Raw genomic sequence first — 17,434 nt, 5'->3', positions numbered from 1 at the left:
AGGTATCTAACATATCTATGATAGGTTTTCAAACCCTGTACCTTCAACAGAATATCCAAAATTAATCTCTCTCCCCTCTTAAAATACACAAATTTTGTTGATAGCACATTCATATCATCGAGATCACTACTAACAACACAACAAAGGCAACAATAATTGTACTTCTATTGTTTTACATAAGACACTTACTTTCAGAATATAAAACCTATCTCCCCAAAGAGATAACCACACATTGGTGTATTTCGTTTTCAATTCTGTGGACCAAAATTAAAACACAGCTTATCTCTGATATCTATATAGTTTTAAATCCTGGGTTTTTACAGTGAATTATCTCTGCAGATCTTTAACCATCATCAAGTGTCAGAGGAAATGCAATTCATGGCTTGCACCACCTGAGGGCACTCCTAAAAACCTTTAAACAACTTTGAGAATCCAGTTCTTGCCTACTAGAATGAGGGAAACCCAGTCCTACTTGAGGCTCATGGGCTCAGTAGTGGCTTCAAAAACGTGTTTCAGAAAACACTTGTGTCTTCATACGAGGTGAGATGATAAATACATGTAATTTCTATCCACTGCACATTCTCTGAGCCTCACATCCGTGCAACAAAAGCTGAGGTTCTAGAGAAGAATGAGCATAACTAATTTACAAATGACAGGGTTACAAATTTACTAACTAACCAATCTCATAAGACTATCTTCAGGCTCTACGTTTAGCATCAACAAACAAAAGTTCATCTTTCTGTGGAAAACAACAAAAATTCAAGAATTATTTCAAATCTATTTAACACATACACACACATGGCACCTCGGTTCAAGGAAATGAGTAAGCCTGGACACCGTACCTGTTTCCTGTGAATTCAACACCTCTAAGGCATGCATCATGGCACTTGCGAAGACATTGGCATCCTCCTTGCTGCCAAAGTTGAGGCCATACACCTGTCTGGCGTCTCGCCACTGGTGGAAGGTCTGTGTAGCTTGATTGTACTTCAACCCTTTAGGAATGGCACAGTTTATCACGACCTAAAAGACAGTAATTCCTTATAGAGTCAACCCAGTAAGTGGCAATATCAACAAATCCTGATTGGATAGACTCATTCAAAACTGGTCCTGATGGACCTTGGCCAAAACAAAACAAAACAAAACAAAACAAAACAAAACAAACTGGTTACAACAACTATCAATGGTAAAATCAGCCTGTAAAAATAACAGTCTGACGAAGTTAGCCGTCTGATGGTTACAAAGGTCTGGCCTTTAAACAGTAAATCAGCAGGACAAAAGAAAATCCATATCTTCGTTAAATATATTTTTAACATGTTTATTAAAGCATTATCGGGACGCCTGGGTGGCTCAGTCGTTTGAGCGTCCGACTTCGGCCCAGGTCATGATCTCGCGGTCCGTGAGTTCTAGCCCCGCATCGGGCTCTGTGCTGACAGCTCAGAGCCTGGAGCCTGTTTCGGATTCTGTGTCTCCCTCTCTCTCTGCCCCTCCCCCGCTCATGCTCTGTCTCCCTCTGTCAAAAATAAACAAACATTAAAAAAAATAAAAAATAAATAAAGCATTATCAATTCAGAAAGCATACAAAGCGTAAGCACGTATCTCAGTGAACGTTCCCACGTAGCCAAAATCCTGATGGAGAAATAGGATGTTAACACCAGAAACTTCCTTCCTAAATGCTCCACCTCCCAAAGGCTCTAGCGCAGTTCCACCTCCCAGATCGGGCCTGCAGCTTTCTGAACTTCACGGCACATGACTCAAGTACAACTGTGTGTGGGCGTCATCGGTCCGCTGCGAGCGGCTGTGCTTTGTCCTCTCCCGCTGCTGCTGCTCGGTGGCACTCCATCGTACAGACCATGCCTACTGACCCATCCTCCCAGTACTGGACATTTGGATTACTTGCAGTTCAGCGCTATTAAAAGCAGTGATGTCACGAACATCCCGCACGTCTTCCGTCTTCCAGTACATGAGCACCCACTCTGTCGGGCGTATACCCGGGAGTGGGGTGGTCACGGGCCAAAGATACGTTCGGCTTCAGCAAAAAACTCCACGTGGCATTCCAAACTGGGTCTGCCAATTTCCACTCCCCTGGCAGCATGCGACAGCTTGCACGAGTGCACAAACAACACCACGTTATTGGAACTGTGTTTCTCTGATCACTAATGAGATTTAGTGCTTTTTCATGTTGTAACGGCTATCTGGATACCTTCTTTTATGAACACTGCTTTAATTAAATCTCTTGCCCGTTTTTGTACTGAGCCATCCATCTTTTTCTTTATTGACCTGTAAGAGTCCTTTATATATTCTGAACAAGACCCCCGTTACCTGTGCTGCAAATATCTTCTCCCCTAACGGTGTCTTCCGATGAATGGAAGTTCTTAACTTTTATTCGGTCCAAATTAGCCTTCCTTTCCTTTCACAGTTAACGCTTTTATAACCTGCTTAAGAAGTGTTTCTCAGTCCCAAGACCATGAAAATACTATCCCGTGTTATCTTAGGAGCTTCATCATTTTAACTTCCAGAGTGACATCTCCAATCCACCCGCAGACGGTTTAGGCCTCTGGTGTGAGAGAAGGCTCGAGTTTCCTTCCCAGGATGGCCGTCCAATCGATCCGGCACTACTAACTGTGCTTCAGGTTTCTACTTTCCACAAATCAGGTGGCTAACCAGCTCCATTTTGTTCTACTGGTCAGATGCCCACCTGTGAGCCAAAAGGAGAGTGTCTCCCTCATCGTAGGCTTCTCCTAAGCCTTGACTGCCGCTGGAGTGCTGTCCTCCTTACTCTGCCCTTCATTCCTCCAGGGCTATCTTCAGTCCTGTGTGCGGCCATGGCTCTGTATTCACACGATTCATTCTGTGTTGGTTATGCCACCTGCCAGTCTCTGCTTTTCACTGGAGTGTTCAGTCCACTTATGATGTTTCACATAAATTTGGGTCTAAATCCATCCTACCTTCTTTTGGACTTCATTATTATTACCCTTCTACTAGCTCTAGTCACGCCGCTGTTGTGCTAGCGGCTGCCCTGGAGATCACAACAGGCACCAAAACATGACTGTCACATTTATGCAGCAGCGGATCGCTTAGGATTTGCCCACATTTACACTTTCTGCTGCATTTTATTCCTCCTGCCCTCTCCAGGCTTCTGAGGGGACCCTTTCTGATCCCAAAAAACACGCTTTAGGACTTCAATTTCTTTCGATGCAAATCTCCTCGTGATGAATTCTCTCCATTTTTGTCAGAAAGTGTCTTTAATTCACCTTCATTTTTGGAGAGGATTTTTATCAGGTACAGAATTTGAAGGGGTCACTTGTTTCCTTCCAAGCCCAGTACCTTCCTAGCTCTTGCTGGTTCTGCGCCACTGGTCAGCTGGTCAGTCAGCTGACCACTCTCGCTCGCTTCAGTCTTGTTTCCACTGGCAGCCTGCAGGCCTCACGCTGCGAGGCGTGAGCGTCCGGTGTTCGCGACGGGACAGGTTTAGATGGTTTTCTTTCCATTTACCTACTTTAGGTCTACAGCATCTCTAAGTTGACATTCTATTACAAACTTGAAAATTCTTGTTCATGATCTCCTCAGTGTTGCTTCTGCCCTCCATCGTCTCCTCTCCTTCGGGCCCCCAATTACACACACAATTTCCACTATATTCACTAGGTCTTTTTTCCCTTAATCCCCTTCACCTCTTTTGCCCAGCCCCCCCACCCCCGCCCACCCCCATTTATTCTCAAGATTTATGAGCCTTTGTTTTTTAGATTCCACATGTAACTGAAATCCTATGGTATTCATCTTGTCCCTACCCTCCAGATCCACCCCGGTCGTTGCAAATGGCACGGTGTCTTTCTGTGTACCTGGCAGAGTAATCCTGTGTTGGTCATGTGTCCCAAATCCACTGTATCCTCGGACCTAGGATTTGGGCCTGGGTAGGGCCAGAGCCATGGCTGGGTTAGGGTTCGGATCCAGGAGAAGACAGGGGTCTATCCACCCACAGGGCAGAGACCTCTCCAGAGGGCAGAGTTGAAGGCAAGGGTCACACTTTCTGTTTTAGGACTACACTGAGGTTTGGGTTAAGATTAGATTTTCGCTCAGGGGCACCTGGGTGGCTCAGTCGGTTAGGCGTCCAACTTCGGCTCAGGCCATGATCTCGCGGTTCATCAGTCCAAGCCCCGCTTCGGGCTCTGCGCTGACAGCTCAGAGCCTGGGGCCTGCTTCAGATTCTGTGCCTCCCTCTCCCTCTGCCCCTCCCCTGCTCACGCTCCGTCTCTCTCTCAAAAATAAACAAACAAAAAAAGATTAGATTTTTGCTCAGAATCATACTCTCCAGTTCCATCCATGTCACTGCAAACAGCAATGTCCTTCTGTGCTCCTGGCTGCGTAACATTCCACCGCGTACACATACGTCTCCTCTGTCCATTCGTGTGTCAGTGGACACCTGGGTTACTTCCACATCTTGGCTACTGTAAGTATTGCTGCAATAAACGTAGGGGTACATATATCTTTTGGAATTAGTTTTTGTTTCCCTGGGTCTCTTAAGCTCTTTTTTATACGGCCATGTTTTTCTCTCCCCGAGTGTCTTAGCTTCACTCTGAACATTTTCTTATGATCCGTCTTCCAGTTTACGAATTCTTTTTAGCTGTTACTAATTTGTCGTCATAGTCATCACTGACCCGTCAGTATCAGTTATTCTTCAATTCTGAAATGTCCTTTGGTTCTTTTTTTCAAGCTGCCAGTTCTCGGCTGAAATTCTCACCTTTGTGCTATTTCCCTGAATATATTTAGTATTAGTTATTTTAAAGTCAATTTCTGATAATTCAGCTAACTGGATGGACTCCCAGTGGATCTGTTCTATTACTGCTCCTCTTGTCTCCTCATATGCCTGGTTACTTTGACCTAATGCCAGACATTGTGTGTGGACAACTGTATGGAAAGTCTGAGACCCACAATGATGCTCTAGTTTTCCAGGGAAGATTTATGTTTGCTTCTGGCAAGCAGCTAGGAAACTAACAATCTGAAGTCAACTTCATCCAACAGCGAACGAAGTGATTACAGGCTGGGTTTCAGTTCCCATAAAGGCCAGCCTCACTCGGAGTCAAACCTCTTCCCACAGGACAGGGCTTCTGGGTCCCACATCACAGCCTGGGGATTACCAAGAAAGCTCTCCCCTCATTAGCAGGCCCTAACTTTGGATTTTTGTTCTGCCGGTCCCAGGAGTCTGCCAAAAGCTCTGCTCAGTCCTCTTTCAAAACCAAGACATGACTCAGAGGTCTGAAGCTGGGCTCACTTCTCTGGGTCTCACTTCTTTCTGATCTTGGACCCAGAATTCTTCTTTGTCATGTAGGCTCTCCAAACACAGTTTCTTCTTAACATTCTGTCCAATTGTTTTAGTTCTCACAGAGAAGCTCTATGTTACCTCATCTACCAATACCCAAACTTGAAATTATTTTTAAAATATGGCCTTATATTAGAAAATGTATAAAATATGAAGACCTTATACTAAGTGAAATAGGCCAGACATAAATCGACAAATACTGTCTCATTCCACTTATCTGAAATACCTGTAAGAATCAAACTCATTAAAAAAAAAAGAGGAAAGAAAAAAAGATAGAATGAAGGCTGCCAGGGACTAAGGAAGAGGAACACAGGGACTTCCTATTTAACGGGTTTGGAGTTTCAGTGTGGGAGGATGAAATGGTTCTGGAGATGAACAGGGGTGATGCTCAATACTGTGAAGGCACTTAATGCCACTGAATCGTACACTTAAAACTGGGTAACATGGGAAATTTTACATTGTGTGCACTTTACCATAATTTAAAAGAGGATGGCCTTTTGTCATGTGATGTTTATAAGCATCGAGGTGGGGGGCCACACACAAGCCATCCATAAAGGTGTAAGTCTCACCGCAAGGTGGGTCTGTATCCCTACCTGGCAATCAGTCTGAAAAGGTCAGGCAAAAAAAAAAAAAAAACCCAGCCACATTCACTTTTTCAATTGTTCAGTAACAGAATGTTAAGAGAAGGGGGGGAGATTATTACTTAAATCACATTATGTCATCACTGGTTCACTTTCTCCACTGTGAGAAATTTAACACGTTCATTCAATTGCTTCATTCATTTTTAACTTTCAAGGGTAGGCAGTGCCATACATCACCTCGAGAAACTTTATTTTTTATTCATTTATTTTATTTTATCAAGTAGGCTCCACACCCAACATGGGGCTTGAACTCATGGGCCCTGCAATCAAGAGCAGCGCCCTCCACTGACTAAGCCAGCCGGGCACTTCTCTACAAACTTCACAAGTAAGGGAAAGCCCGCGTGTTCATTTAACACTAAGTGTTTGCTGGGTGTCCACTAGGGGCGCCCTCACGTCCAGACCTGACAATAATGCGCGGGTTATTCTCTAGATTAACGGTGACGTTCCATCCTACACGTGCTCACCCACTCCCCGCCGGACCCTAAGGAGCACACTGTGCACTGAACGCCTAACTCTTCCTGGTCTCCTTGGTTCAACACCTGATCTCATCTGCGAAGTTGTCCACGACCCTCTTCCCTGTCTTCTCAGCAAACATCCTTCTTGTATACCTCTCTGTGCTGCGAATGGCACGTACCAGGCTGAAACCACTCACCGCGTGTCTTCCCCCCCATTCCCTACTGCCGCCCTCCTGCAAACCCAAGCACGGTGCCCAGAACACAGGAAGCACCAAGTGGGAAGCAAAAAAAAGGGGGGGGGGAGGAGTAGGTGATTTTTTAAACGGCTCTTACTACAGAAAGTTTAGACACTGTTTAATAAATTATAGTCTGTTTCAGCTTCACTGATAACCATTGAAAAATATAACAAGGTACTCTGGAAAACCAATTATTTATCAGATTTATTCTTAGGTAATCATTTTTGTTACTCCAAGCAATATCTTTATAAAATTATACAGCTGACCCTCGAACGACAAAGGTTTAAACCACATGGGTCTACTTACCCACAAACATTTTTCCAAAATAGTCTTGTTTACAGTCCTGTAAGTGTATGTTCTCTTCCTCATGATTTTAAGAACATTTTCTTTGCCCCACCTTACTTTAAGAACAAAATGAATAATACATATAAACTACAAAATATATGTTCATTGACTATGTTATTGGTAAGACTTCCAATCTAGGGGTGCCTGGGTGGTTCAGTCGGTGAAGCGTCCAACTTTGGCTCAGGTCATGATCTCACAGTTTGTCAGGCCCTGTGCTGACAGCTCAGAGCCCGGAGCCTGCTTCCAATTCTGTGTCTCCCTCTCTCTCTGCCCCTCCCCTGCTCACGCTCTCAAAAATAAACATTAAAAAAAAAAAAAAAAAAAAAAAAAGACTTCCAGTAGACAGTAGGCTATTAACAGTTAAGCTCTGGGGGAGTCAAAAGTTATACATGGATTTCCAACTGCACGGGAGGCGATGCCCCTAACCCCCAGCTTGTTCAAGGGTCAGCTGTATTTTCAAGTTGTTTGTTGCTAGTTAAATTGCTCTTACATCCAGCAACCATGATGAGCAATCTTACTAGTTCTCATATTTTATCTGCAGCTGCTCTTGGCATTTTTTATGTACTTCAGTGAATAAGGTCAACTCTGTTTCCAATCTGTATAGCTTGTGTTCCATCATATTCATGTCACTAGGTTACCTCCGCCTCTGCAATGCTAAATGAAAATGACGAAAGCTGAAATCCTCAACTAATTCCCGAGTTTAATGGAAACCCCCCCCCAATATTATACTATCCTGTAAGATGTGTGGTGTAGGTTTATACAATGCATCCTTATCAGCTTAAGAAAATTCATTTTTATGCCAAATATGCTGAGATGCTTATGTACAGATTTTATCAAATGCTTTTTCTGAATCTCTCATTTCTTGCATGTTTCTCCTGGTAAAGGACATTAAAAAATTAGCTAATGTTCAACTAGCCTTACATTACTGAGATGGAGACAAACCTTATTTGGTTAAGAGGTGGTATTTTTTTCATATACATTGCTGCATTTGGTCCATGGATATCTTATTGAGGACTTTTGTATCTATTCCAGTGTTCATAACTGAGGCTGGCATATAATTTTCCTCTCTCAAATTGTCCTGTTTCAGATACCAAAATTGTACTAACCTCATAAAATACTACTCTTTAGAAGAGTTTGTATAAAACAGATAACAACTTAAAGGTTTTTAAATTTTGTTTATAAATACTTTAGATTCCCTCCCTCCTTGGTTTTTAGATTTTGGGGGGAGACTATTAACTACTGACTGTGGGTCTGTCTTTCCATTATTCTGCCAGTCTTGGTCAATTGTATTTTTCTACAAAATGACCCATTTCTTGGCATAAAGCTGTTTATGATACAGTTGATCTCTTTACCGTAACTATAATGACATCTCTTTTCCAATCCTACTATTTTTTGTAACTTTTCATTTTTTATTTGATTCTGCCAATTTTTCCATTCAATGAAACAGCTTTTGGGTTAATGATTTCTATTTATGTTTTTTATTTACTTAATTTCTCCTTATATTTTTACTATTTCCTTCTGTTTTCTTTGGGTCAAGCTAGCCATTAAGATTTGTCCATCTGAGGGCAGCTTAGATGTGCCAGAGGTTTCTATATATCACATCCTGTCACTCAAGTCTAAGTCTTTTATTTTCCAAACATTTTTTACTCTTCATAATGATGTGATTTTCACGTCATGAATTTAGAAGTGTTTTTAAGTTTCCAAACATTTTGGGACACCTGGGTGGCTCAGTCACTTGAGCGTTGACTCTTGATTTCGGCTCAGGTCACGATCTCGAGCCCTGTGCTGACAGTGCAGAGCCTGCCTGGGATTCTCTCTCTCCCTCTCCCTCTACCCTCCCCTGCTCGCTCTCTATCTCTATCTCTCAAAATAAACAAACTTTAAAAAAGAAAGAAGAAAGAGAAATCCACACTCCTTTGCGTCCTATGCTGATGGTGTGTGGCCCAGCGCGGAGCCCCACCCCGTGTAGACGGAGGTCTCAAAGCCCAACCTCCTGCAGGCCCACAGCGGCTGCACATCGATGAGAGACCTGAGTCCGTAGCTATTCACAGTTCTTAACTGCCATCCTGAAACACAAGGCTGCCGCCGCACCTGTCTGCACACTACACCAGGGTTCCTGGCAGAAACCCGGGGACCGGCCTTTCCTTAGTTAAGGACTCAGCCGGAAAGTTCCTATTTTCCTGCAGGGGTTTGACACTGGTCGAGTCCACCATCTTACCAGAACCAAAAGTATTTCATAAATCTGTCCGTTATACAAGTTCTTGCTGCAGTTCGCATATACTTGGCGCTGGTGAGGCCCCACCCACGTTCCCCCTGTCTACCACTGCTTGCAGTCCGCTGAGACCCCAGACATCACGTCATCAGGTAGTGCAGTCACCTTTCTGAGAAATCCGGAGCAGGGAAATAGGAAAGGCTTAGTTTTCATCCCAGGTACGAATTACAAAAGCCCAACTATTCCAGCAATCTTAAAATCTACAATGTTTCCATCATACATGAATTTACAGTATTTGCTGAAATTACTAACATTTTCAACTCCCTCCTCTAGCCCCACACCTTTGGCAGGAAATGAATTCCTTAAACACACAACCTGCTATTTAAGTGGTATTTCACATTTTTTTGGTCCTAAATTTACCTTAGATTCCCAAACCTAGCTAGCGGGAAAGCCAGAAGATCTAACGAATGTTCATAATTTAAAGTCATATTTGTATTTTTGTACAGTTAGCTCTAAATCCTCATCCATCCAAGGTGGACAGGGTGGGAAGGCAACCCCATCCCAGTTTTCCCACACGGAGTAGGCTGACTGTAGTTGCGGCCAAGAGCCCCTTCAGGGTGCGGACTACTTTACAGTCCTTCTGTAATTCTACCCAACTTTCACTAGAAGGTAAGAGACCCTTACCTGATGGTCCTGAATCTTCCTGCCCACCACTCTGAACGTGTTGTTGCCTGTATGGTGATATATGTGAACTCTGCTGAACCCCGTTGAGCCACCAGCTGGCACCCACTTCTTGTTGGCATCATCATAAACCATCACAGCAGCTCTTGCCTGACAAATACTCTGTTCACTGTAAAAAATAAAACACACAAACTTAAGACATTTAAAATATGCTAAGTTTCCCATTCAGCTCTACAAACCAGAGTGAGTCCACAATTAGTGCCTCACTGGCTGCTAGAACAACGGGGAACATGACAGAGGCTTCCTGCCTCGATGGGTACAGTCTAAGGGGGCAAAAGAGACCAAAAACTGAAGTGTAGTGTGGGACCGGCGGGAAGTCAGGATCCACGAAGAGCACCTAAATAAGAAACACAAGAAATGTTTTCTAATCTAATACACTGAGTATCTAATACATTCGTCAAACTGAACACAACCACAGATATAAATTAACCGTCATCGCTCAACTGCACGTATGTTTATAATACTGGTGACCTGTGATACTGGTGACCTATGATACTGGTGACTCTTTACTTGGAAAGGTGATTCTTACCATCGGGCTTGCTGCAAGGCCAACGTAACAAACTCTGACCACTTCCATCCGGTCCGTGAGATATGGAGTGGCCACTAACAACCAACTGATGGCAATGTGACTTAAGTCCTTGACTCCACGTGGGCAAGACAACATCCCATGTTCATTTAAACATGCAAAGGTAAAATGAGATCCTTTCTAAAGATCCCTCGAGATTTTAGATTCTAACCCTCATAAGTAAACATTAAAGAAGAAAAGACTAATTTCCAGGAAGGATCTTTAAATCTCAGTTTCATTCCCATTATTTGTTACCAAATAAGACTGATACACACAAATAAAATGTAAAGATGATCCTAATTTCATATTATGTACTAGGTTCATCTTTTAAATATTCTATACTACTACTGGGGAAAAAAGGGCTGATTTGAATTTTACTACTTCATACCATATCTTATTTTTAAAAAATCAAGTACCATGAGTGGGTAACAGAAGAAAACAGGTACGTTATGTTAGGCCACACCAATTAAAACGACTCAATCTCCACGTCCAAGACTTAGCTGACGCTTAAAGCCGAGACCAGTAGAGGTGCTCCCAGTGGCTCAGCCAACCTTACCCTTAACAAAAGTACTGCCCGTTCTACCAATTTTAGCCTCAAAGATTTTAAACAGTTATCAGTGTGGGTTCTTGGCCAATATCCTCAAAAACAAGTCACTCTCAGACCCTCCCCTCTTACTCACACCTCTGCCCCGTCCCTCAATAGCCTGTGTTTTACTCTTATCATGTGACGTGATGACAGAAGATCAGGGGAGACCCACTGGGGTGACAGCACTGAGCGATACGGTTGCTTCAGAACAGCAAGGTCATCACTATTTCTACCTTTCCATCAGAGAAACTTTACAAAAACGAACTCATAACAGTACGTGTGCAGCACAAACACTGAAATAAAGTGGTACTGTCTAAACTTCCATGCTGCACTGAAATTTCTTGGTAAACTAGTTCTGGGAAGAAAAACAAGTTAATTACAAAAAGTGTGAGTTATTTCTAAATGCCTAATTAAAGAGCACCTGTCAGCTCAAAAGTTGAAATCTCTTCATGGCTCACAGCAGAAATACTTGCCAAGTGACAGCATTTACAGGGCCCTGCACAAAGATTATGTGAAACAAGCTTAGGCAAAGTGCCCCTTACAGCATACAATCCAAGACACAAATCTACCATTAATCGTAAATAACAAATCTGTAAATTAATACATAACAGTATTTTCCCATTCTCAAAAATTAGTATTTCGGGACATATGTTTCCTAAGGTTCAAAATACACTATCTCCTCCAGAAGTCCCAGCAGGATCATATAAGCCAAAGCAATAAACCTCCATTTGTTGTATATTAAATCATTCCATGCCTAAAAAAAGTGTTTGTTTGTTTTTGAGTTTATTTATTTATTTTGAGATATATAGTGAGCAGGGGAGGGGCAGAGAAGGAGAGAGAGAATCCCAAGCCAGGCTCTGCGCTGACAGCAAGGATCAAACTCACAAACCGTGGATCATGACCAGACCCAGAATTAAGAGTTGGACCCTCATTCGACTAAATCACCCAGACATTCCCCCCACCCCAATTTTTTTAATATACGTAGGAAATCTAAAAGCAAGAGATGCCCCCACTTTTACCTCCATTTTCCTTCCCCACTGCTCTAGAATGGGTTTCTGGAGACATTCCAAATACTGAAGCACACAGTTGACCAAACAGCTTTGACTAATCCTTGATTAATCAAGACACATACAAACTACTTAGCAATCTAATGTCTGATCACCTCCATTTCCCTGGGAAAGCTACAACCACAGAAACAAAGCCAGATGGACACAGCCAGGTAGCCAAGGACAAAAATGCAAAAATTAGTTGCCTAGTTTCCTAATGAAGATGAAAGGAAATCTTCAAAATGAGATGTCAAAAATATAAATCCAGCTCTAAACGAAGCCAAGAAGCACCAAGAGAAGCCAAGATTAAAGAGAAGAAAAAGAAGCGGGTAACAGGAACACGGCCATGTGGCAAATCTGTAAGGGACAGGTTATGCCCAAATAACCCTGTCGTCCTGGAAGCCACCGGGCGCTCAGGGAAGCCACGGCAAGGCCCGGACAAGAAGGGATGGCGCTGACCGCTGGAATTCTTAGTGACAAACGCAAACCAAATCTTTCCAGTTCCATTCCACAGCATTGGAGGGCCTGTCCTCACTGGACAGACGTCTCTGCCATTATAAACACATCCCTTGGTCTGTGCCCCAGTTCCAGGTAAGGGGCTCCTAAAAGCCCTGGGATCTCCTGGGCGACAGACATGTCTCTGGTATGCTAATAGTGGCTCCATGCTTCAAGATGGAGGCTGGCTGCCAGAAATACCCAGCCTGCTGAGAGGGTTGAAATTTTCCGTTCCACCCCAGCCCCCACTTCCGGGGAAGGTAGAAGGGCCAGAGACTGACTTCACTCACCAGTGGGCAATCATGTCATCACTCACGCCTACATAACGAAGCCTCTATAAACACACCCAGACAAGCTTTACCCTGCGGTGCTGGGAGGGTGGCAAGTCGGCAGAGGGCACGGGAGCCCTGTGCCTGCCCCAGAGTGTGTACTATGCAGTTTTTCTACCTGACCGCTCCTAAATTATATCCTTTATTTAAAACAAAACAAAGAATAGTAATAGTAAGCCGAGCAGTTTTCCGACTTCTAGGAATTATTCTAGCAAATTACTGAACTTGAAGGGAGGTGGTGGGAACAGCAGAATCTGTGGTCAGCTAGGCGTTAAATGCGCAGGCAGCCCAAGGAGCCCACTGGCTGCTGGTCCCTGAAGTGGGGCCAGTCCTGGGGGACCGAGCCCTTAACTATGGCACCTGCGCTAACTCCAGAGGGTGTCAGAAGTGAACTGAACAGGGACACCCAGTTGGTGCTGGAAAATGGAACTGGCGGTTGGTTGATGCAAGAAGAAAACCACACAGACACCAGCTCCGATTAAAGGTGAGCATGTAATAGGCCAGTGGTACCCAGTTTTGGATTTCGTGAACCCACAGACTTCAAGAATAGACCGGATGGATCTACAATCGGCTGACAAAATTTTGGTCTACTTTCCAGGGGGGAGATGGGGGGTGGGGGGAGGGAGGAAACATCACAGCAACTTATTAAAATGAGAATATTCTGGAACTTAAAAATCTCAAAATAAAAATCATGTAATGTAATAATGTAAATGTAATAACTAGCTTTCTATACAATTCTCCAGAACACAGCCTATTTTTTCCCCATTTCTCCCTGGTCCAGTGAAATACTTAAAAGGGTCTGCTTTCAAGTAGGACTGGCCTCAGTCACGAAAGAACTGCCTATACGTGGGTGTATATATGAGCAACGGAGAATTGGCGGAAAGAGCTTACAGATTTTTCTGATAGATTTCTAGCTTTCTCTAGGATTTTAGCTGAGAAAACGAGTAAACTTCCAAACTGCTGAAATTACATACACATGTATGGTTTTTCAGGGAAAAGTGAAAGATTTAAGTACCAAAGCTACCAAAGAGTCAAAAAAAAAAAAAAAATTAAGAAGATGAAGATCTAAACAAAAGCAAAGCAAAAGAGACAAAAATTTTATGACCCTTCTAATACCATTCTATCTGTGTTATACTAAGCCTCTAAAATAAACACCTAGTCGAAGTCAACATTCTGAGTCAGTAAAGGAACTGCACATAAGATTAATATTAACATTAATTAATGTTTTACTAAGCTACAGTTTTGTGAAGATCAAGCACTAAATTAGTTATAAATAAAAATTTCAGGGGCACCTGGGTGGCTCAGTGGGTTAAGCGTCCAACTTCAGCTCAGGTCATGATCTCACAGTTCGTAGGTATGAGCCCCACGTCGGGCTCTGTGCTGACAGCTCGGAGCCTGGACCTTACTCCGAGTTCTGTGTCTCCCTCTCTCACTCTCTCTCAAAAATAAATAAACATTAAAATTTTTTTTTAAATTTCATTTTATGACCAAATGCATTAGGAAGATATTTCATCTTCCTAATATTAATTTTGGTATTTTAAAAACCATGGTATAAAAACCATGACACTACATTACAATTTTGTGGCTTCACCAGGTAATTCATTTCTGAATACAGCCGAATTTCTGGGACGAAACTACATGATGGTAGAGAAGGCATGCCAAATTCTATTCTCATAGGTCCCAGGGTTTAAACAGCAGACTAAGGACTGCTGGGTTACTCTCCTACACACCACTTACTGAGGTTGCAATAAAGCCCAATTTTTGAAAACAGCAACTTCTCAAAGACACCACTCGTTAGTCATTAACTTGTCAATAAAGCATGACTATGACAGTGCGTCGCACACAGTAGGCACTCTTTGAGTGCCTCATCGGTGCAGTTTCACCCAACAAAATCCTACTCCTCAAGGCCTGAATCAAGTATCATCCCTTCTGAGAAGTGTTTCGGGGGTCCCGCTGAGTTGCCGTAGCATTCGGTGATCTTTCAACCCGGACGGACTCTCTCAGATGTTTGAGCCACAAGACGGGGCTGGGATTTTACTTGAGGCCTTTAAGCAGAACATGACTTCTGTTTTTAAAAGCGGACCAGAGCTACTGTGTCAAGAAAGAGTTCAGGAAGGTGACAGGAACTCAAGCCGCTCAGGCTGGCATGAAGACCAGTGCGGGCCATGCGCGTGGGGAGGCACGGGGAGGGCAGCACGCGAACCCGGGCCGGAAGCGCACCAGACCAGTCTGCTGCTAGGAGACGGCGGGGGGAGGGGGGGGGGGGGGACAAGCAGAGGCAGGAAGAGATAATGAACAATACCCAGCATTTTACAGATAAGGAGTATGGGGTGCAACGCCATGTGCATATCACTATTGAAAGTCATGGTCCCAATTCACTTATTTATTTTTACACACATATAAATGTGCCTTCCGCACCCCCTGAAATCCCCAATATGCAACACAGAGCCTAACCCGCGGTTAGGCTATACTATACAACCTCTACTATACAACCAACCTCTTAGAGAAAGAGAATTAGCACCTGGTCTGTTGTGATACTGAGTCATTCCATGAACTAAGATGACAGTAATTCAGAAGATAAAATATTAAAACAGAAATTACACCAAAAGTTGCAAATTTTTAAGACAGGATTTCCCATCTTCTGCTCTGATGTCAATATTTTTGCTCAAGGCTGCAATTCTATAACATGTCAAGCATTAAAGAGGCTGAAAGCAAAACAATGTTAGATTTCAATGCAATTCCACAAACACCGTTCACGCCTATATTGCACAGCTCCTCGGGCACAGAGTAAAACGGAACTAGGCCATCTCAGTTATAAAAGATTATGCACTCCAGCTGGAAGAACACCTGTGTGATGTTAAGCACCAGCAGAATCACGAGAGTGCTTTTTCTCTTGGCTCCCCACTCCAGGATCCAGCAGCCCTGCAAACCCATGGGTCATTCCAGAATCCTCCCTACCCTCATCCGCCCAGGCACTCAACTCGGCACCAAGGCCTGCCAATTCTACTTCCTAATGAACTTCTAAATTCTTTAGCTCCCTTTGCTCACAGTGCTCAGAAGCTCTGGGCCCTCCCCAGTTTCTCAGCAGTCTCCTAACTGGTATTTCTCACTGCCATCTTACTCCCTCCTCCAACGCTTCTGCAGGGGCATTTTGCTAAGTGAAGCCTGATCGTGTCACTCTTCAGGTTAAGACATTCCAAAGACTCATTTCAGGACAGACTCTGGCTTCCTAACGTGGCAGACAAGGCCCACGGTGATTTGACCTCTGTGTTCCTCAACATCCTTTCTTTGTTTCAAATATGTATTGATGGCACCTGGGTGGCTCAGTCGGTTAAGCATCCGACTCTTGATTTCAGCTCAGGTCATGATCTCAAGGTTTGTGAGTTTGAGCCCCACATCTGGCTCCGCTGACAGTGCAGAGCCTGCTTCAGATCCTGTCTCCCTCTTTCTCTGCCCCTCTCCCGCTCACACACACGCTCACACACACACACTCTCTCTCTCTCTCTGTCTCTTAAAAATAAACATTTTAAAAAATAAAAATTAAAAAATATGTAAAGTAAAATTAAAAATGTTTAAACACACATATGTATTAGGCATGTAAAATGTGCCAGGCACCACTCCACCACCCTAGTGCTGGGGACACATCTGTGTTCACAACAGTCCACCCCCAACAGCACAGTGACCATGATGCCATCCTTGTCCATATATCCACACCCTGCACCTGCCTGTCCCGTTACCTACCTGCACATTGCCTCTTCCCAAATGCCTTCTGCCTAGTACTCAGCTGGCCCCCCAATTTTAGACACAAGTGTCACATCCTCTTGAAAGTTTTTCCTGCCCCCCCACCCCCACAAAAGGAGTTCACCCATTCTGTTCTCACAACCCACTATGTGCACCACCTCTCCACCAACATCGTACTAAACCCCTGAAGGGCAAGCACTGTATCTTTTCACCTCTCTTAGTTAAGATCTGTTAAAAATAGTGACTTGAAAAGTAGTGACAGACAGTAATTGAAAAAAGTAAAAAAAAAAAAAAAAAAAAAGTAAGTTTTGGTAAGAACCCCGAAGTATGCGAGGGAAAGCCCCCTTTTTTTACTTTCAATACCCATATGGACAACCTACCAAGCCCTCTGCTTTCTGGCTGTAAAACCTATCATCAGCACTCAAAAGCCAGAGCCGGGAGGCTCCCCACACCCCACTCTCTTCTCCCAGCAGCTGCCTTGTGTCCTGATCAAGAGTCAGCTGTGTTTGTGCCCAAATGTAGCCATTCCGACTGTATTTGTCTCGCAATTGTGCAACTGATTAAGCTGCCACTGTGCGAGTACATAGAAATCCTACCAAATTAGGTTGAGCGTTTCGGAAAGTCTCTGTCAAGGTCTGAATCGCTCAACAGCTGTGAGGCACGTTATCAAGGGCGGAGGGCTCACCCGGGTCTGGCAGGGTTCACATTCAGAACACTTCACGTGCGCC

At 43.7% G+C, this 17,434-nt stretch overlaps 1 protein-coding gene across 10 annotated transcripts in view; it reads right to left on the bottom strand.

Annotated features, from left to right (window-relative positions):
- Nucleotides 1–17,434, bottom strand: part of ENAH (ENAH actin regulator) — a 136,971-nt gene that overhangs the window by 57,843 nt on the left and 61,694 nt on the right. For all 10 annotated transcript variants that reach the window (XM_053209135.1, XM_053209137.1, XM_053209140.1 and 7 more), the window contains exons 2-3: nucleotides 9,888–10,053; nucleotides 843–1,020 (exon numbers count right to left, since the gene is read on the bottom strand). In XM_053209135.1, the coding sequence (XP_053065110.1) occupies nucleotides 843–1,020; nucleotides 9,888–10,053 (344 nt within the window). The remainder of the gene's footprint in view (nucleotides 1–842; nucleotides 1,021–9,887; nucleotides 10,054–17,434) is intronic.

This window comes from Acinonyx jubatus, chromosome E4 (genome assembly GCF_027475565.1).
Source record: "Acinonyx jubatus isolate Ajub_Pintada_27869175 chromosome E4, VMU_Ajub_asm_v1.0, whole genome shotgun sequence".
Lineage (NCBI taxonomy): Eukaryota > Metazoa > Chordata > Mammalia > Carnivora > Felidae > Acinonyx > Acinonyx jubatus.
The sequence above is the reverse complement of the archived record's forward strand: the minus strand, read 5'-3'. Positions and strand labels throughout refer to the sequence as shown.